General features: G+C 40.2%; 1 protein-coding gene across 5 annotated transcripts in view; it reads left to right on the top strand.

Moving 5' to 3' along the window:
* Positions 1 to 22259, top strand: part of LOC128688933 (putative neural-cadherin 2) — a 971397-nt gene that overhangs the window by 695556 nt on the left and 253582 nt on the right. For 2 of the 5 annotated variants that reach the window (XM_070085433.1, XM_070085432.1), the window contains exon 2: positions 5653 to 6463. The exons of the other annotated variants lie outside the window; for them this stretch is intronic. In XM_070085433.1, coding sequence (XP_069941534.1) covers positions 6415 to 6463 — 49 coding nt within the window. In that variant the 5' untranslated portion in view covers positions 5653 to 6414. The remainder of the gene's footprint in view (positions 1 to 5652; positions 6464 to 22259) is intronic. 5 annotated transcript variants of the gene reach the window in all.

The following is a 22259-nucleotide window of genomic DNA, read 5'->3' as shown; positions in this document are numbered from 1 at the left end:
TTGATATGAAGCCAAGGATTCTATTAGCTTTATTGCGAACACTTATGCACTGTTGTCTTGGTTTCAGATTACTGCTAACCAGAACTCCTAAATCTTTTTCGCAATCCGTAATATTAAGATCTACATTATTTAGTTTATATGTGGCATGGTTATTGTCCTGTCCAACATTTAGAACTTTGCATTTGTCTATATTAAACTGCATCTGCCACTTCTCCGACCACTGCATCAGTCTATTCAAATCTTCCTGGAGTGCTCGAATGTCCTCGTCAGAATGAATTCGACGGCCTATTTTGGTGTCATCGGCAAACTTGCCGATGTCGCTCTTTATGCCCTCATCTATGTCGTTTATGTAGATTGTGAACAGCAGGGGGCCCAACACTGACCCCTGTGGAACACCGCTCGTGACGCTTCCCCACTCTGATTTCTCCCCATTTATGCAAACTCTCTGCTGCCTATTTGTCAACCATGCCTCTATCCAGGAAAAAATTTCTCCTCCTATTCCATGTGCCTTAATTTTCCTCAATAGTCTCTGATGTGGGACCCTGTCAAAAGCCTTACTGAAGTCCATATACACAATATCATATTCATTACCATGATCTAACTCCTCAAATACCTTTGTGAAAAAAGTTAATAAATTCGTAAGGCAGGAACGCCCCTTTGTAAAACCATGCTGAGATTCGTTGATTAATTTATGCTTTTCAAGGTGGCTACGAACTGCCTCGGCAATTATTGATTCCATAAATTTTCCCACTATGGAGGTTAGGCTTATTGGTCTATAGTTCGAAGCTAAGGACCTGTCACCTGTTTTGAAAATAGGTATCACATTTGCCATTTTCCACTTATCTGGCACCATGCCAGTTTGTAGTGATATGTTGAAAAGATTAGCCAAAGGTGTGCTAAACTCCTCTTTACATTCCTTTAGAACCCTTGCATACAGTTCATCAGGGCCTGGGGATTTGTTAGGTTTTAATTTATCTATTTGCCTAAGGACCATGTCACTTGTGACCCTAATCGTGCACAGTTTATTATCGTCCTGTTCTACATAATTTATCATTACTGGAATATCGCTGGTATCCTCCTGTGTAAAAACTGAGAGGAAGTATGTGTTAAAAATTCTACACATTTCCTTATCACTGTCAGTGAGCTGACCCGAGGAACTTTTGAGTGGGCCTATCTTGTCCCTGATCTTACTTCTGTATACCTGAAAGAATCCTTTTGGGTTAGTCTTCGATTGTCTTGCAACTTTAACCTCATAATCTCTTTTTGCTTTTCTAATTCCCTTTTTTATTTCTCTCTTTAACTGAATATATCGATTTCTTAATTGCCCCTCTCCTCTTTTGATTTGCCTATATATGCCTCTCTTTTGACCAATCAGATATTTTAATCTATTGTTCATCCATTTAGGATCATTTTTGTTTGATCTGATTTCCCTATTTGGAACATAATTTGACTGAGCAGCTAGAACTATGCCCTGGAAAGCATCATATCGGCAACCATCACCACTTACCTGACCCTTAGTCAGGTCATTCCAGTTCAGCCCACCTAAGTAATTTTTTCAGTCCTATGAAATCAGCCAAGCGAAAGTCAGGGACGGAGACTTGATTGCCATTATTAGGGGAATTCCATGATATATTAAAACTGAGTGATTTGTGATCACTTTCCCCAAGCTCATCATTAACCTCAAGATTATTAATTAGTGTTTCCCTACTGGCAAGAACCAAGTCAAGGAGGTTATTTCCCCTAGTTGGCTCTGTCACAAACTGTTTTAAAAAACAATCCTGGATCGTATCAAGAAAGTCACCTGACTCTAAATTTCCTGTCAAATTGCTCCAGTCAATCTGTCTATAGTTGAAATCTCCCATTAGCACAACATTTTCGTATGTAGATGCCTTACGAATTTCGTCCCATAGAAGTTTACTGCACTCCCTATCAAGATTTGGGGCCCTATAAATCACACCCAAAATTAGTTTTTCTCGGCCCTCGAGAAGCTGTAACCAAACAAATTCAGTGGCTGACGCTTCTAATTTAATATCTTGTCTAACACAACAATTTAAATTGTCTCTGACATACATCGCTACTCCACCACCTTTCCTGTTGACCCTATCAGTGTGGAATAATTTATAGCCTTGTATGTGACATTCAGAGGGCATCTCTCTATCTTTCAGATTGAGCTCTCATGTGAGTTATTATATCCCATATGAATTATTATAGCTCTTATGTGAATTATTAAAACCCATGTGAATTATTATAGCTCATATGAATCATTATAATTCATGTGAATTATTATAGTTCTTATATTAATTATTATATCTCTCACATAAATCTTAGACCAAAAGTCCCAATACGTTCGTTATCCGACTGAATATAAATAACATTTTCAAATTCCAAGAAATATTTTCCCTCAGTTTTCCTGCTATTGTTTTGTAGATCAACATTAATCTAACGTCATTATTTGCTTTATTTTTCTCTCGGGTTTGATGTTTAATTAGTGTTCGTCTCTCTCTCTTATTACAGTTTTCTCGCCTTTATTTTTTCTTCTTTATTGTTTAGCTATAATGCAATAAGTTTTTCTGTTTTCCTTTACTGCCCAGAGCAGGAGGGGGAAAACCTGTCTCTCGTGACGACCTACGACCCGAGGGGTCGTGGCTACATACAGGATGAGGAGAAAAACGTGTATTGAGCGTGTTCTCCGTGAGGATGTAAGAGGAGATTTGTGTCTACAGGATGGCTGTGTGTGTGTGTGTGTGTGCTTGGAGGGTAGGAGGTGTAACAAGTGTGAGTGTGAGGATATTGTGTGACTAGTGTGAGTGTGAAGGGGATGTGATTAGTGTGGGTAGGGAGGGATTGAGGGAGGGAGGGGTAGCCAGCGTAGGTTTGTTTGTAAGTGGGTGGCTAGTGTGGGTGTGGGTGGCTAGTGTGGGTGTGGGTGGCTAGTGTGGGTGTGGGTGGCTAGTGCGGGTGTGGGTGTCGGGTTTGTTTAATCGTGAGCTGAGTATGAATAGTGTATCTCTCACTCTCCTACGAGAATCCTGAAGTTTCATCTGTCCGTCATCCTGCTGCAGAAGCCCTGCACACTTACTCATACAGTCGTCCTACTACAGGCGAGCTCCAGGTGCCCTCCTTCACGCTTCCTCGTATATGAGTCCTTCACGTTCCTTTCTTTGTGTGTTCTCCACGAGTCCTCTAAACGTCCTCCTCGGCGCAGTTTTCTCGCAGCTTCTTACTTCAAGCGTCCTCCCTGAAAACTCCTCCCTCAGGCGTCCTCTCCAAGAGCCCTTTCCAAAGTGTTCTCTTGATGGTGTTTTCTTCTAACTGCCCTTCCAAATTTATACTTCCAGTCAGTTGTTTCGTACCCCTGCATTACCAGGTTCACTTTCTAAACCATATTATTCTTTCTATCTACACAATATTCTTCTCCTATAAAAACTCCTAAAACGCACTACTTTAACGCTCTTTCTTCAAACGTACTTTTCAAACGTACCCTACAGTTGCTCTCCTACAAGCGTCTTCCTACAAGCTACCTCCTCTAAGGATCCATTTAGCCAGCAAGTCTCTCCAGGAACTTTCCTCCAGGGTTCCTCCTCGGCCAGCATCTTCAAACTTCGCTTCTGACTTCGACTAGGCAGGAGAGGCCGCCGCCTGTTCCAACATCTCTGAGAAAGCTTATTGAAATTTGACCCAATTGATGTTGTTACTCTTATCAGTAGGTCTGTGTTTGTACTCCAGTGTTTGTGGTCGAAGGAATCGAACTCCAGCTCTAGGGCCCTGTCTCTTATCGATCGATGCACCGATGCCATTCTGAGACAGATGGGTTTTCTCGCATATACTTCTGAATTCATTGGTTCGTATATATTTTTAGCTTTCTCTTGTGCTCTCGAGATGATCCAGTCTCTTACATCTGTATCCTCTCATCCTGATCTCATCTCATGCATCTGCTTCACCTCTCATTCTGGTCCCCTCTCTTACATCTGTGTTCCCTCATCTCTGCTGCATCTTGTGCATCTGTATTTCTTTTTTCTTGTTCCATCTCTCACATTTGTGTCACCTCTGCATTATTATAAGACGGTGTTGTGTTAACGCTTCTACAGAAAACGTAGAATTTCGCTAGTCAACTCTTCCACTACATCACTAGCAGCACAGCTCACTTCCTTTTTTCTTCCATTAGCTTCAAACTCGACCAGCTAATCATTACTTCTGTATTTTATTAGTGTTATGTACTGTTTGTGAATAAGACACGAAATGTGAGTTTTAGCATTTTATTTAAAAAGACGATTCGTGCTCCAGAGACTTAATCAAAGCATGAATTGGTAAAGTCTCTGGTAGGGATATGTCTTCACAACAAAATGTCATGGACCACATGTGTCATATTTACATACTGTCTGCATGTTCTACCACTGTCTGTGTCATCTTACAGATGCTTGTATCTCTCCTCTGTCTCTGTTTTTCTCTCAAGCATTCCTTGAGTTAGGTCTGCAGCCTCCCTCCCAAGAGTCTATACTCATTTTCTGGTCTTCTTTGCCCTTTCCCAAAATTTTTTAACCTTGCATTTCCTGGGGTTGAATTCGGGTAACTACGTATTTGACTTATCTTGCCGTGTGTATGTGTGTGTTGTGCGTGTGTGTGTGTGTGTGTGTGTGTGTGTGTGTGTGTGTGTGTGTGTGTGTGTGTGTGTGTGTGTGTGTGTGTGTGTGTGTGTGTGTGTGTGTAAGCATATGTATGCATGTGAGTAACCATTAATATGGATATACATTGACAAGCACCAACTTAAATCCATACGTACATACATATACATACATTTTTGCATACTTAAACATAATATTCGTACAAACATAGATACAGACATACATTCACATGAACAACAAACACACGCACAAATAAAACCTACCATCCGTTCAGTTTGCGGTTTTAAAGCATCGCATCTATACGTAAGCTATTATTATGATTTATCAGGTTGTTGCTGCTAGCCACCTGCAGGCTCACTCAGCCATCACATCCTGAAAGATCACTCACTTGATAAAAGTACTCATTAACTTTCATCTTCCATGACGTCGAAAAACAACTAAATACACTAATGTTAATTCTTAATTAAGTTCTCTATCATCAGAGTACCAAAAAAAACTCATTTTACATTCTGATCTATGCAAAAAAAAAAAAAATAGAAATCAGTGCAGAGAAGCACCTTTTAGGTAGAAAAACCTGTGTCATATACCTGTACACCTGCTGTATGTGTATTGTATATCTCTTGTTCGCCCTTTGTATACCTGTTGTATGCTTGTTATACACATGTGCACGTGTGGTGCAAGTGTTGTATATCCACTGTACACCTGATGACACGTGTTTAATCCCTACGAGAATGCTTAGCCTCTACTATACGATTGTATACATATAAAAACCTGTCATGAAAAATTATTATCATTATTATTATTATTATTATTATTATTATTATTATTATTATTATTATTATTATTATTATTATTATTTTAACGCTGCAGCTCAGATACTCTTCCAAAGTGCAACAGTATTATTAATAGTATTAATAATAAATAAATAAATAAATTATGATTATTATTATTATTATTATTATTATTATTATTATTATTATTATTATTATTATTATTATTATTATAGTTATTAATCTTTATTTTATGACAGGGAAGATAACTTTCTAAGTATTTACCTTCTATATACAAGAATGAGAAAAGAATTCGGACTTGAAGAAATTAACTGAAATGATAGGAGAAAAACTCTAACCTCTAAACCGACGTAAAAACTGCTAAATGAAGCTGGTCGAAGGTAACATATATTTATGCAGAGAAAAGCAGCTCTTCACGCATAAAAAAACAGAAGACCGCTGCATTATTGATGAAATTCAGAGCAGAAACTAGCTGAGTGATGTTACAAATAATTGTTGTAGAGAGCAATGTTACACTCGTGAAGTAAATATGAGGAATGAAAAACATTGACTCAGGGAAAAGCACTGTTAGTGTGACCCTTGATATACAGTGCCAGGCAGAGCCACAGTCAGTCACGTTACAATTTCAAAACTTCAGCAGGTATCCCATACCAAGCCAGTGTGAAATATAGAAGGCTTAACCTGGGGAAAAGTTGCCAGAAATGGAGATACCATAGATATTGCAATTTATGCCAGTGTCATATACACGAAACTCTACGTAACAGTCATAATCTACATAAGGAAAATCCTAAAGATAAACTATTAGAAGCCCAAATGAGCAAAAAATAATCAAAGGGCAATAAAAGCAACAAAACAGTGTTGTGTAGCAAACTACTGTTCAAGCCAGGCCAGAGGGACCACGGTTTACCTCGTCACCACTCCGCCTGCACTTAGTCAGCAGCCAATCTGTACCTCGTCAGCACCCCGCCTGCACCTAGTCAACACCCTGCTTGTACCTCGTCATGGACCCTGCCAGGATCCTTCAGATCATCACCAACAGCACCTGGATGGGTGAGTACATCCTACACCAGTTGATCTTGTTGATACTCTCCTGCTCATTATATATATATATATATATATATATATATATATATATATATATATAGATATATATATATATATATATATATATATATATGTGTGTGTGTGTCGTACCGAATAGGTAAAATTGGTCAATTAGCAAGACCTCAATTAAAATTAAGTCCTTTCTAAAAAATATTCTCATATACGTTTAAAGATATTATTTTTCATTTATGTTAATGTAAAAATTAATAATTTTGTATCAAACGAACCTTAGAAAACTTACCTAACCTTATAACAAGCACAATTTAATTTAGCCTAATCCAACTACATATATTTTAGATAAGTTTACAATAATTTAATAATAAGCAAACACAATGACATATATATTTTTTTAGTTAGGTTCAGAATGATTTTTGCGAAATTATTGCATACACAATTTTTTGCTTGCTTTATTCGTAAGTTTTACCTGTTCGGCACGACATATATATACATAATTTGTGTATATATTTGTTCTTTTCCAAAGCTTTCTTTGCGAAATTCTGAAGGGAAGTTATAAAGGTTGGTGGGAAAAACAGGAAATTAAAAGTGAGCCCAGAAATCGACAAAGTGACTATATTAACAAACAGTTTAGGTATTGAAACATTAGTTATCAGACTGAGAGAAAGCATGGAGGAAGTGGATGTATTTAGTTATTCGGTAGTGGGCACGTCAGTAGATGGGTCTGTGGAAGACGAGCTGAATCATGGAATAGACGAAGGTGGGGGGAATAGGTGGTGTGTTGAGGAATTTGTGAAGAGAAGGAAGTTTATCTATTGGGGAAAAAGGGCAAATGTTCCAGAGTATTGTGGTAACACTCTTGATATATGAATGTTAGGTATGGTCTTTAAGCGTTGCAGTGAAGAGAAGGCTGGAGGGAGAGATGTCTTATTCAAGAGCTATGTGTGCTAAGAATCTTGAGCATAGAAATTAGAAGACAGTGTTTGATTACAGGAAGTTTAATTCAGATTTCGGAGGAGAGAGTTGTTTAGGTGTTTTGGGCATTTAGAGAAGATGAAGGAGAATTGCATGAGCAATGGAGCATAAATCTGGAATGGAAGGAAGAATTGGGGTGGATCGTCCCAGGAAGGATTAGAAATACTAGAGCAAAAGAGGTTTTCATTGCTAAGGGCTTGAGCATCCAGCGGGCTTGTGTGAGCGTACTGTACAAGTGTCAGCAAGGTAGCAGTCATGAAATCATTCATGATTCAGTAATACCGGGTAGCTGGGTTAAGTTTTGGAGGTTGGGAGGAACTCTGAAGGAAGGGCAAGGATCATGCACTACAGACGGTCATCTGTAATGCAGTGTCTCTGCACGTCTTGCAGGTAAGCTGTTGAATGAAATACAGGGAATATTTCCATTATGTAGACCATCCAACCTGCCAGATATTGAACTCAAAGCATGAAATTTCTAGCCTTCCACTCAACTGTCTCTGACTCTCTTTCTCTCTCTCTCTCTCTCTATCTATCTATCTATCTATCTATCTATCTATATTTTTTTACGCAGGGTTTTACAAGGTTAGGTTAAGGACTCCTAACTTTATTTACAAGGTAAGAGCTGTTACCACATCAGCTCTCTCTCTCTCTCTCTCTCTCTCTCTCTCTCTCTCTCTCTCCTGGTCCCTCCACCTTCGCCCCGTCAGCTTGGTCTCCACCGCACAAGACGCTCTCAGGGTCTCCTGCTATATAATAAGACTCCACTAGCTCGCTGCCTCGCTGCATCACCTCTCACAATCTTCTTTGTTTACCTTTTTACGGTGGCTATGTTCTCAGCTGTCTCGTTCTCACCCGTATTGCTCCGTCCCCTCCTAATTCGTGACTATCCTCTCCTCCTCTATCTCTCTCTCCTTTTCTCGTTTTTATTTTCTCTTTGTCTGCTTTGTCTACCCAAATTCACCTTGATCCTTTGTCTGCGCAATTATTTCCTGTTTAATTGTTTTCGCTTTTATTGATTTTCTTCGGCTATTTGTCACCGGGTGAGAGGCAATAAAGTTTACCTTCCCGTTTTCTATAATGTGTTAGTCATTTCAAAGGGAGGGGGCTAAATTTTTATGATAGGCTCTTGGTCTACGGAAGTGAAACTAATCATCCCTTTCATCTGATCAAACCTGACTGACTCGATATAATCAGTCCATCAATCTTGAAAAGATTAATGGACTGGTTTCATCGACTCCAGGCTGAGGGACTGGTTACCTCAAACTCCTGATCTTCGCCATTCTTCTTCTTTGTATTTGACTAATGAATCCACTGTATGGTGAAACGTTTCCTCAGTGAAGATACCCAGGTGTTGCACTTGTGTCAGATTTATCAACTTGTTGGTTTTCTGAACTATTTATCTACATTAACAAATTTGCCGACACACGCACTAACAACTTAATGGGTACTTACCCTGGTGGTAAGATACATCAACCAGCAAATATCGAAGCCACTCAGAAGAGGTAGACTCAAAAATATATTTAACGTTATTGAAATTTTACATTTTACGCATAAAATTGGCAGATTTTCACTTACCAACTTGAATTTCTCTCTCCCCCGTCGAATTAGAAGGCGAAGCTTTTGAACGTTTAAAGGCAACTCTTTTGAACGTTTAAAGGCAACTCTTTTGAACGTTTAAAGGCAACTCTTTTGAACGTTTAAAGGCAACTCTTTTGAACGTTTAAAGGCAACTCTTTTGAACGTTTAAAGGCAACTCTTTTGAACGTTTAAAGGCAACTCTTTTGAACGTTTAAAGGCAACTCTTTTGAACGTTTAAAGGCAACTCTTTTGAACGTTTAAAGGCAACTCTTTTGAACGTTTAAAGGCAACTCTTTTGAACGTTTAAAGGCAACTCTTTTGAACGTTTAAAGGCAACTCTTTTGAACCTCCGAAGCTCCACCACTGAGGATTTTCCAAGTTATCTCACCTATTCCAGGATGCTGGCAATGGGTCCAACAACTCAAGTCACAGGGACAACTGCACATTCCAAATAGTCCGAGAATTTGTGCTTAATAGCCGCACACCAGCGTCGAAAATTTGAAGCCGATCAGTAGTCATTCTCGTGTTATGGGAAAAATAAAAAAAAGACACATTCTAAAAATATCTGGCTATTAATTAAAGGCCCCTAATAATAATAATAATAATAATAATAATAATAATAATAATACGTCATTTTCTAATCATTAATGCATTTTCCTTATTTATTGCATTATTTTATTCTGCCATGTCTCATGCAACCATTATGTAAACACGCTACATATATTTTTTTAAGCTTCGAGTAAACGGGAAGATCTGATAATGGTGATAAAGACAAAAAAGAGGGAGGAAGAGACGATCGTTAAATAGATATATACGTGGAATAAGAGAGAGAGAGAGAGAGAGAAAGAGAGAGATACAACAAACACGCCGCCAGACATCAAACAATCTTATAACAAACACAAACTCGGCCGAGCAGAATAAAAAAAAAACGCTGAAGAGATTTTCTTTTTTGGGGAGCCATCATAAATTCGCTTTTATTAATCTCAGGTTAAATTGCGCCTCTTTGAAAATTATTCCACAAACTTTGGACAGAACTTCGATTATGCAAATGTTGCTTAATTAAAACGCATACCGAAGCACTTTTTTGTTTTAGCTCTTCGTTTTATTTCGGGCTATGAATAGGTTTTTCTCTGTGCAACACTTGACCTTGAGTTAAACTTCTCTGTGCTACAATTGACCTTGAGGTAAACTTCTCTGTACTACACTTGACCTTGAGGTAAACTTCTCTGTGCAACACTTGACCTTGAGTTAAACTTCTCTGTGCTTCAATTGACCTTGAGGTAAAATTCTCTGTACTATACTTGATCTTGAGGTAAACTCTGTGCAACACTTGACCTTGAAGTAAACTTCTCTGTGCTACAATTGACCTTGAGGTAAACTTCTCTGTACTACACTTGATCTTGAGGTAAACTTCTCTGTGCAACACTTGACCTTGAGGTAAACTTCTCTGTGCAACACTTGACTTGAGGTAAACTTCTCTGTGCAACACTTGACCTTGAGGTAAACTTTTCTGTGCAACACTTGACCTTGAGGTAAACTTCTCTGTGCAACACTTGACCTTGAGGTAAACTTCTCTGCGCTACACTTGACCTTGAGGTAAACTCTGTGCAACACTTGACCTTGAGGTAAACTTCTCTGCGCTACACTTGACCTTGAGGTAAACTTCTCTGCGCTACACTTGACCTTGAGGTAAACTTCTCTGCGCTACACTTGACCTTGAGGTAAACTTCTCTGCGCTACACTTGACCTTGAGGTAAACTTCTCTGTGCAACACTTGACCTTGAGGTAAACTTCTCTGCGCAACACTTGACCTTGAGGTAAACTTCTCTGCGCTACACTTGACCTTGAGGTAAACTTCTCTGTGCAACACTTGACCTTGAGGTAAACTTCTCTGTGCAACACTTGACCTTGAGGTAAACTTCTCTGCGCTACACTTGACCTTGAGGTAAACTTCTCTGTGCAACACTTGACCTTGAGGTAAACTTCTCTGCGCTACACTTGACCTTGAGGTAAACTTCTCTGTGCAACACTTGACCTTGAGGTAAACTTCTCTGCGCTACACTTGACCTTGAGGTAAACTTCTCTGTGCAACACTTGACCTTGAGGTAAACTTCTCTGTGCAACACTTGACCTTGAGGTAAACTTCTCTGTGCAACACTTGACCTTGAGGTAAACTTCTCTGTGCAACACTTGACCTTGAGGTAAACTTCTCTGTGCAACACTTGACCTTGAGGTAAACTTCTCTGCGCTACACTTGACCTTGAGGTAAACTTCTCTGTGCAACACTTGACCTTGAGGTAAACTTCTCTGTGCAACACTTGACCTTGAGGTAAACTTCTCTGCGCTACACTTGACCTTGAGGTAAACTTCTCTGTGCAACACTTGACCTTGAGGTAAACTTCTCTGTGCAACACTTGACCTTGAGGTAAACTTCTCTGCGCTACACTTGACCTTGAGGTAAACTTCTCTGTGCAACACTTGACCTTGAGGTAAACTTCTCTGTGCAACACTTGACCTTGAGGTAAACTTCTCTGCGCTACACTTGACCTTGAGGTAAACTTCTCTGTGCAACACTTGACCTTGAGGTAAACTTCTCTGCGCTACACTTGACCTTGAGGTAAACTTCTCTGTGCAACACTTGACCTTGAGGTAAACTTTCACTAATAAAATAAGGCTCGGTCTGGTTGCATTAAGTATATTAATGTATTTATTTCGTTGTTACGTGTTGCTATAGTGTCGATCTTAAGAAATTTTTCAACATAGACTGAATGTAAGTTATTTTTTTCTAATATTTAAGCAGACAGCAAGGAGTGAGAAACATGGAAGACAAGGAAGTGTGAAGTGGTAATGTTTCTGACACTTAGCTTTGTTTTCTGTTGCTCAGAAACTCTACTATTCATTATTTTATATTTCCCATTATATAGGGTTCTCTGGTGTCTATGACACAACTTTTTTATATACAGCAGTGTTGATGGCCTTCGCGCAGTCTAGGAATTTGCAGTCGACCTGTCCTTCTTTATAATATCTAATTACGTTTTTATGTGATCTGGGAATCAGAGTCGTAAACCTCCGAAATCGTATTACTGTTCTGTGATAAATGCAGTTCCATCTACATTTTTTTTCGTTTAATATTTTAGCCATCACTATGTATCTCAGTGATGCTGGTGGTCTGAAGTCATCATTTTAAACAATTGCATTTCGGTTGTTGCTCTCTGTTTGTGTGGAACCTGTAACTGTGGTTTTCCTGTGATCTGTTTCGAGAGTTTTCTCATTCTCGCTGCCTGGCTTGAGTCTAGGTCTTCCTGTTGATTGCCTGGTCAACGGGGTTCTTTCTGTTGCAAGCCGCAAAACCACATATCCATTGCAGTCTGGTTGATCTGGCAGACTGCAGAAGCAGTGATCTAGTTTCCTCTAAGTAACTCGCTTTTTGTTCAGTATTTGTAGATTTGCGCTAGTTATTTCTGCTCCTTCTCTTAGTATCCTTGACGATGTGTTGAATGTGTTGCATAGTTTCTCTATTCTCTTCGTTGTTAGTTCTAAATTTGCTGGTTCTCTTCTTGTTATTCTGTCTCGTTTTTATTCAGGAATTCGTTTTCTTCTGGACAGACTCTGGTAACTCCTGTTTAGTTATTCTCCCGTTTTTGTTTTTATTTTTCTGAGTCGATTAACTTCCCATTTGTCTCATTACAGGGTCCTTTACTATCATCTTTCTTCGGATGTGGCTATGGAATAACTTTTCTATTTACTTACGTGATTCCCAGTTTGTATTTCTGCCACCTCCCTGACACTGATATACTCATTTCTTTCTCTACCAAGATTTCTATGTTTCTTTCACTGCTTTTCTTACCACGGTCTCCCTCTAGGCAGGGATAAATCTTTCTCTAGTTTCCCATCACATTAGTATGAGAAATTTCACCCAATTTTGTTTTTTTTCCGACAAATTCTTCTTGCTATCTTATGTAATTAAGACATATATTAATTACGTAAGAGCCCCCTCTACTGTAGTTAGGTCTCTGGGTTTCTTTTTGCATTATTCTGCTTGCCAACGCCAAGGCTAAACACGGTGTGTACAGTAATTACCATCTCTCAAACACACTCTTCAAATAGACACTTGGCCTGTTTTGTGTCTAAAATGTGTGTGCGTCTGTGTGTGTGTCTGTGTGCGTGTCTGTGTGTGTGTCTGTGTGTGTGTGCCCACAGAGGCATATGTACGGCCATACGTGCGGTCATACGTTCGTGTATGCTTGCGTGAGTACCCGAGTTCTAGCTTTTGTAACTCCTCTGGGTGCAAATTGTGTAGTATTGCATCTCCAAGGAAAAAAATGCCGAAGTTTTTCCTACGAGTGTTTGTCCACTAATCAAGGGTCCTGATGTTTTTCTCTCTTCCCGCTCTAACAATTACTATTTTTGGATATTTAGTTTTCGTGTAAAGTTTTATGTGCGTCGCCTCGTATTATTATACACAACTGGACGTACTGGCTTCAGGTGCACACATACACACACAGACACGCACACATACACATTCATACAAGAGGCTTAAAATAATAAGCAAGCCTTCGGTGTAGACTACAATTATCAAGGAAAATTAGATCAAAATCTTAAAAGACACTAAGAAAATTTAATGCAAATACAGTGATTTTTTTTTAAATTTATAATACGGAGGACAAGATAATAAATTCTTAAATAATATGTGTTGTGGGAGGAATACATAACGTACTTTATTATTTAACAAATAAATTAGTTGAATGAATAATGTTCACCTCATATCACTAGATAATTACTACACTCAGGTTCAGGAATTGACATGACAATAACATTGGTTTCATGAAGACCAGAGGGCACAATATCGTCCACTGAGCAATTCATAAGCCACGAATTGTAACTAGAAACAAGACGACGTTCAGATATGTCGTTGATAATGATCCTACGCAAGGCCAAATTGCCGTTTAGTTTCAGTTTGTTATTTGTAGTGTAGTTGAGAGACATTTGTGTTCAGCTTCTGTTACTAAGTGTTGGTAGACTTGCATGTGTGTGTGTATCTAGTGGTAGACCTGCTGGAGCTTCCTGAGAAAGTGAGTCTTGTTGTGGCTAAAATTTCCTCGTATATTGTAGAATCTATTCATTCCTCGAATCTAACAGGAACTCAAGCATCGTAGGATTATTAACAGTTTCACGTTTAAGCAAATGCGAATATGTTCTCTGCCGTGGAAATAACATTATTCTGGATAGAGACCTTACTGCTGAAGGATCATGTATACCACTGCTGTAGGATCATATATACCACTGCTGTAGGATCATATATACCACTGCTGAAGGATCATGTATACCACTGCTGTAAGATCATATATACCACTGCTGTAAGGTCATGTATACCACTGCTGTAAGGTCATGTATACCACTGCTGTATGATCATGTGTACCACTGCTGTAAGATCATGTATACCACTGCTGTAAGATCATGTATACCACTGCTGTAAGATCATATATACCACTGCTGTAAGATCATATATATACCACTGATGTAAGATCATGTATACCACTGCTGTAAGATCATGTATACCACTCCTGTAAGATCATATATACCACTGATGTAAGACCATATATACCACTGCTGTGGGATCATATATACCACTGCTGTAAGATCATACCACTTCTGTAAGATCATATATACCACTGATGTAAGACCATATATACCACTGCTGTAAGACCATATATACCACTGCTGTGGGATCATATATACTACTGCTGTAAGATCATATATACCACTGCTGTAAGACCATATATACCACTGCTGTAAGATCATATATACCACTGCTGTAAGATCATATATACCACTGCTGTAAGATCATATATACCACTGCTGTAAGATCATATATACCACTGTTGAAAGATCATATATACCACTGCTATAAGATCATACATTCCACTGCTGTTCATATATACCACTGCTGTAAGATCATATATACCACTGGGTTAAACAGTTCAGTGCTTGTTGCAGTCCTCCAAAAATATCATTCCATTCAACTTCAGTCAATTATTAGTGATCGGATTAAAAAAAACTGAGTATGTAGAAACGAAAAATGTCTAATGTAGAAATTTCGAAACTTGGAAGATGTCCTCCCTTAATATATAAAGAAAATAGACAAAAGGATTTCCGGAATATTTAGACACATGTACAACACTTGTGTATATTGTGGAAACGTTTCGCCCCACAGTGACTTCATCAGTCCTATACAAAGAAGATACCCAAGTGTTGCACATGTGTGTCTAATTTACCAACTTGTCGGTTCTCAGAACCATTTATCTACATTGCTAAAAAATGAAGCCTAAAGATGAACAGAAGCGGAGGAAGACAAGGAAAATGTTGCACTCACAAAGGGAAGAAATTAATGAAAAGTACACTGATAGTGTACTCATAAAGCGTACACTCATAAAAAGAGTACTAAGTTCCACTTCAAACACCTCATTTTCGTGGAAACACGAAGCGCACACAGCGGACAAAGGAGTGACTCGAGGGAGATACAAAACAAAGCACAAAAAAATAAGTCACAGCGAAGACTGAAAATAAAGAAGGCAATTGTTGACGACGGGCAAGAAGGAGGGAGTGAGGGAGGAGGAGAAAAGGCAATAAATACAGTCGTAGATAGTTCCTTGGAAACTGATACTTTAAGCATAACGAAACTAGTTTTACCATAGGCTAATGTACCTAAACATCAGGGGTGCACGGTGCACCATTAGCACCATTGCAACAGGGTTATATCTAGGAGTAAATGTTTGCAAAGCAAAAATTGTAAGGCGCGCCACCTACCACCATGCAGTGCTAAAACGAACGTGGAAACTGAATACAGGCAGTGGCTCCGGCCAGGAATCGATTGTTTTCTCATCAACGTTATAACGAAGCAACGTTGAGCGAAAAGACGTTAAGTGAGAACTTACTGCATATATTTCCCACAAATAATGTACTTTCGGTGTAATTAAGAATGACAATCTCGCTGGTCCCTCATCAGTCAAATAATCATTAACTGACAGGTTAGACGCAGCGCTTCTCAGCCTTTTTACCCTTACGGAGCCCTTAAAATAATTTTTATGTCTCAAGGAACCCCATATGGAAACTATTTTAAATCATTATTAATATTTTCTTTCTCTTTTGTAAACTTAAAGTTCATATGGAATATATATATTTTTTTCTGGTAACTTCAAGTTTATTGACAATGCAAAAAATATACTGAAATTAAACTGCTTGTTCTAGACACCTCATACCGAGCTTTTCATTCACAAAAAAATAACCATATCTGTAAAAAAAAAAAAATAATCAAAATCAATATCATATGTGACACATAAACAGAAGGAGGTAGACGATTTCTGTCTTTGTTCTTGATACTTGTTAAAATAATCAAAACTTTGCTCACACATGTAAGACGTTGAAAACTGCAGCAATATATTTATTGCTTTCATATGAACGGCAGGGATGTATGGCTCTTGTGGTTTAGCGCTTCTTTTTTTATTATAATAATTTCATATGAACGGCAGGATACTCTTCTTTCACAGAAATCCATAACTTGTCCAGGGACAGGTCAGTAAATTTCATCTTAAGTGTACCATTAGACTGCAGCTCACAAAGTTTTACCTCTTCTCTTGAAGTCAAGTTTTCAGGATGAGCGGAAGTCTCAGAGTCAAGATCCCTCACACACTCATACATTTGTCTTGAAAGGCAGGGAAAATAATGTTTGATTTTCGTCCACAGTTCTTCCAGGTGGGTTTCAATAAGACTTGAAATTTGCTGATATCCTTTTTCACTTACAAGCCCCACAAGTAGCTGAAATTTCTCAAGATTTTCTGTACTCAAGTGAGTCACATGATACACAAATCCGTCACGTACAGCTCCTGTCCACTGACCACTAAAGACGGTTTCACTGGTGCCATATAGACGTCACTAAATATATTCCTTATGATTATTTAACTTTTAAAATATATAATTGGTTGAATAATACCCAAGAATTTTCCAAGAATATGCTGTAGGTGTTTAGTCAAATTACGAATATAAAATTGAACACAAAAATGACTCAAAAATACATTTACATATGATTAGCCTATTTATTGTGGAAACGTTTCGCCAGCCAGTGGCTTCCTTAGTCCAATACAGTGGGACTGATTGTCTCATTCTTTTTGATCTTCCACTACTTTTCTCTGTTTTGGACTGAGGAAGCCACTGGCTGACGAAACGCTTCCACGATAAAGAATTCGATATTCACTTGTGAAATAATAACGTCATTCATGGAGTAATTACTCCACTTAAGGAGTGATAACTCCACTCATGGAGTAATAACTCCACTTAAGGAGTAATAACTCAACTATGGAGTAATAACTCTACTCATTTAGTAATAACTCCACTCATTTAGTAATTACCTGGAGTTTACCTGGAGAGAGTTCCGGGGGCCAACGCCCCCGCGGCCCGATCTGTGACCAGGCCTCATGGTGGATCAGGGCCTGATCAACCAGGCTGTTACTGCTGGCTGCACGCAATCCAACGTACGAACCACAGCCCAGCTGGTCAGTTACCGACTTTAGATGTTTGTCCAGTGCCTGCATGAAGACAGCCAGGGGGTCTATTGGTAATCCCCCTTAAGTATGTTGGGAGGCAGTTGAACAGTCTTGGACCCCTGACACTTACTGTGTTGTCTCTTAACGTGCTAGTGACACCCCTACTTTTCATTGGAGGGACGTTGCATCGTCTGTCAAGTCTTTTGCTTTCGTAGGAAATGATTTTCGTGTGCAAGTTTGGTATTAGTCTCTAGGATTTTCCAGGTGTATATAATCATGTATCTTTCCCGCCTGCGTTCCAGGGAGTACAGGTTCAGGAACTTCAAGCGCTCCGAGTAATTGAGGTGTTTTATCTCAGTTATGTGTGCCGCGAAGGTTCTCTGTACATTTTCTAGGTCAGCAATTTTACCTGCCTTGAAAGGTGCTGTTAGTGTGCAGCAATATTCCAGTCTAGATAGAACAAGCGATCTGAAGAGTGTCATCATGGGCTTAGCATTCCTAGTTTTGAAGGTTCTCATTATCCATCCTGTCATTTTTCTAGCAGATGCGATTGATATAATGTTATGGTCCTTGAAGGTGAGATCCTCCGACATGATCACTCCCAGGTCTTTGACGTCAATTTTTCTCTCTATTGTGTGGTTGGAATTTGTTTTATACTCAGATGAAGTTTTAATTTCCTCATGTTTACCATATCGGAGTAATTGAAATTTCTCATCTTTAAACTCCACTCATGCAGTAATAACTCCACTCCTGGAGTAATAACTCCACTCCAGGAGTAATAACTCCACTCCTGGAGTAATAACTCCACTCATGGAGTAATAACTCCACTCATGGAGTAATAACTCCACTCATGAAGTAATAACTCCACTCGTGGAGTAATAACTCCACTCGAGGAGTAATAACTCCACTCGAGGAGTAATAACTCCACTCGAGGAGTAATAACTCCACTCGTGGAGTAATAACTCCACTCGTGGAGTAATAACTCCACTCGTGGAGTAATAACTCCACTCATGGAGTAATAACTCCACTCATGGAGTAATAACTCCACTCGTGGAGTAATAACTCCACTCGAAGAGTAATAACTCCACTCATGGAGTAATAACTCCACTCATGGAGTAATAACTCGACTCATGGAATAATAACTCCACTCGTGAAGCAATAACTCCACTCGTGGAGTAATCCACTCGTGGAGTAATAACTCCACTCATGGAGTAATAACTCCACTCGTGGAGTAATAACTCCACTCATGGAGTTATAACTCCACTCGTGGAGTAATAACTCCACTTATGGAGTATTCAGTTGACTACTTTTTTTCATATATATAAAGGTCAAAATATTGGGTTTCATACTTTTTTGAGTGTTCAGTTTTTTCCTAGGTTAGACCTACATTTTCTTTTTTTTTTTTTTTACATTTTAAAAATATATGTTGTATAATGCGGCCAAAAAATTTTATTGTTCAGAATATGATGAAAAAGTTTGTAACATTAAGAATTAAATTCAGTGTGTGTGTGTGTGTGTGTGTGTGTGTGTGTGTTTGTGTGTGAGTGTGTATGTGTGTGTGTGTGTGTGTGTGTGTGTGTGTACTCACCTAGTTGTACTCACCTAGTTGAGGTTGCGGGGGTCGAGTCCGAGCTCCTGGCCCCGCCTCTTCACTGATCGCTACTAGGTCACTCTCCCTGAGCCGTGAGCTTTATCATACCTCTGCTTAAAGCTATGTATGGATCCTGCCTACACTACATCGCTTCCCAAACTATTCCACTTACTGACTACTCTGTGGCTGAAGAAATACTTCCTAACATCCCTGTGATTCATCTGTATCTTCAGCTTCCAACTGTGTCCCCTTGTTACTGTGTCCAATCTCTGGAACATCCTGTCTTTGTCCACCTTGTCAATTCCTCTCAGTATTTTGTATGTCGTTATCATGTCCCCCCTATCTCTCCTGTCCTCCAGTGTCGTCAGGTTGATTTCCCTTAACCTCTCCTCGTAGGACATACCTCTTAGCTCTGGGACTAGTCTTGTTGCAAACCTTTGCACTTTCTCTAGTTTCTTCACGTGCTTGGCTAGGTGTGGGTTCCAAACTGGTGCCGCATACTCCAATATGGGCCTAACATACACGGTGTACAGGGTCCTGAATGATTCCTTATTAAGATGTCGGAATGCTGTTCTGAGGTTTGCTAGGCGCCCATATGCTGCAGCAGTTATTTGGTTGATGTGCGCTTCAGGAGATGTGCCTGGTGTTATACTCACCCCAAGATCTTTTTCCTTGAGTGAGGTTTGTAGTCTCTGACACCCTAGACTGTACTCCGTCTGCGGCCTTCTTTGCCCTTCCCCAATCTTCATGACTTTGCACTTGGTGGGATTGAACTCCAGGAGCCAATTGCTGGACCAGGTCTGCAGCCTGTCCAGATCCCTTTGTAGTTCTGCCTGGTCTTCGATCGAGTGAATTCTTCTCATCAACTTCGTCATCTGCAAACAGGGACACCTCAGAGTCTATTCCTTCCGTCATGTCGTTCACAAATACCAGAAACAGCACTGGTCCTAGGACTGACCCCTGCGGGACCCCGCTGGTCACAGGTGCCCACTCTGACACCTCGCCACGTACCATGACTCGCTGCTGTCTTCCTGACAAGTATTCCCTGATCCATTGTAGTGCCTTCCCTGTTATCCCTGCTTGGTCCTCCAGTTTTTGCACCAATCTCTTGTGTGGAACTGTGTCAAACGCCTTCTCGCAGTCCAAGAAAATGCAATCCACCCACCCCTCTCTCTCTTGTCTTACTGCTGTCACCATGTCATAGAACTCCAGTAGGTTTGTGACACAGGATTTCCCGTCCCTGAAACCATGTTGGCTGCTGTTGATGAGATCATTCCTTTCTAGGTGTTCCACCACTCTTCTGATAATCTTCTCCATGATTTTGCATACTATACATGTCAGTGACACTGGTCTGTAGTTTAATGCTTCATGTCTGTCTCCTTTTTTAAAGATTGGGACTACATTTGCTGTCTTCCATGCCTCAGGCAATCTCCCTGTTTCGATAGATGTATTGAATATTGTTGTTAGGGGTACACATAGCGCCTCTGCTCCCTCTCTCAATACCCATGGGGAGATGTTATCTGGCCCCATTGCCTTTGAGGTATCTAGCTCACTCAGAAGCCTCTTCACTTCTTCCTCGGTTGTGTGCACTGTGTCCAGCACTTGGTGGTGTGCCCCACCTCTCCGTCTTTCTGGAGTCCCTTCTGTCTCCTCTGTGAACACTTCTTTGAATCTCTTGTTGAGTTCTTCACATACTTCACGGTCATTTCTTGTTGTCTCTCCTCCTTCCTTCCTTAGCCTGATTACCTGGTCCTTGACTGTTGTTTTCCTCCTGATGTGGCTGTACAACAGTTTCGGGTCAGATTTGGCTTTCGCTGCTATGTCATTTTCATATTGTCTTTGGCCCTCCCTTCTTATCTGTGCATATTCGTTTCTGGCTCTACGACTGTTCTCCTTATTCTCTTGGGTCCTTTGCCTTCTATATTTCTTCCATTCCCTAGCACACTTGGTTTTTGCCTCCCTGCACCTTTGGGTAAACCATGGGCTCATCCTGGCTTTTTCATTAATCCTGTTACCCTTGGGTACAAACCTCTCCTCAGCCTCCTTGCATTTTGTTGCTACATATTCCATCATCTCATTAACTGGCTTCCCTGCCAGTTCTCTGTCCCACTGAACCCCGTTCAGGTAGTTCCTCATTCCTGTGTAGTCCCCTTTCTTGTAGTTTGGCTTCATTCGTCCTGGCCTTCCTGCTTCTCCCTCCACTTGTAGCTCTACTGTGTATTCGAAGCTTAAAACCACATGGTCACTGGCCCCAAGGGGTCTTTCATATGTGATGTCCTCGATATCTGCACTACTCAAGGTGAATACTAAGTCCAGCCTTGCTGGTTCATCCTCTCCTCTCTCTCTTGTAGTGTCCCTTACGTTTTGGCACATGAAGTTTTCCAGTACCACCTCCATCATCTTAGCCCTCCATGTATCTTGGCCCCCATGTGGGTCCAAGTTCTCCCAATCGATCTCCTTGTGGTTAAAGTCACCCATGATCAGGAGCTTTGCCCTGCATGCATGAGCTCTTCTGGCCACTCTAGCCAGTGTGTCAACCATCGCTCTATTGCTCTCGTCGTACTCTTGCCTTGGCCTCCTGCTGTTCTGTGGTGGGTTATACATCACTGCTATTACCACCTTGGGACCTCCAGAGTGAAGTGTTCCCACTATGTAATCCTCTCTCCTGTCTCCTCTCTCCAGCTCATCAAAATTCCAGCGATTTTTGATCAGCAACGCCACTCCTCCACCCCCTGTTCCCTGTGTGTATGTGTACTCACCTAGTTGTACTCACCTAGTTGAGGTTGCGGGGGTCGAGTCCGAGCTCCTGGCCCCGCCTCTTCACTGATCGCTACTAGGTCACTCTCCCTGAGCCGTGAGCTTTATCATACCTCTGCTTAAAGCTATGTATAGATCCTGCCTCCACTACATCGCTTCCCAAACTATTCCACTTACTGACTACTCTGTGGCTGAAGTAATACTTCCTAACATCCCTGTGATTCATCTGTGTCTTCAGCTTCCAACTGTGTCCCCTTGTTACTGTGTCCAATCTCTGGAACATCCTGTCTTTGTCCACCTTGTCAATTCCTCTCAGTATTTTGTAAGTCATCATCATGTCCTCCCT

The sequence above is a fragment of the Cherax quadricarinatus genome, chromosome 16 (assembly GCF_038502225.1).
Source record: "Cherax quadricarinatus isolate ZL_2023a chromosome 16, ASM3850222v1, whole genome shotgun sequence".
Taxonomy (NCBI): domain Eukaryota; kingdom Metazoa; phylum Arthropoda; class Malacostraca; order Decapoda; family Parastacidae; genus Cherax; species Cherax quadricarinatus.
This window is presented reverse-complemented; position numbering and strand designations above follow the sequence as displayed.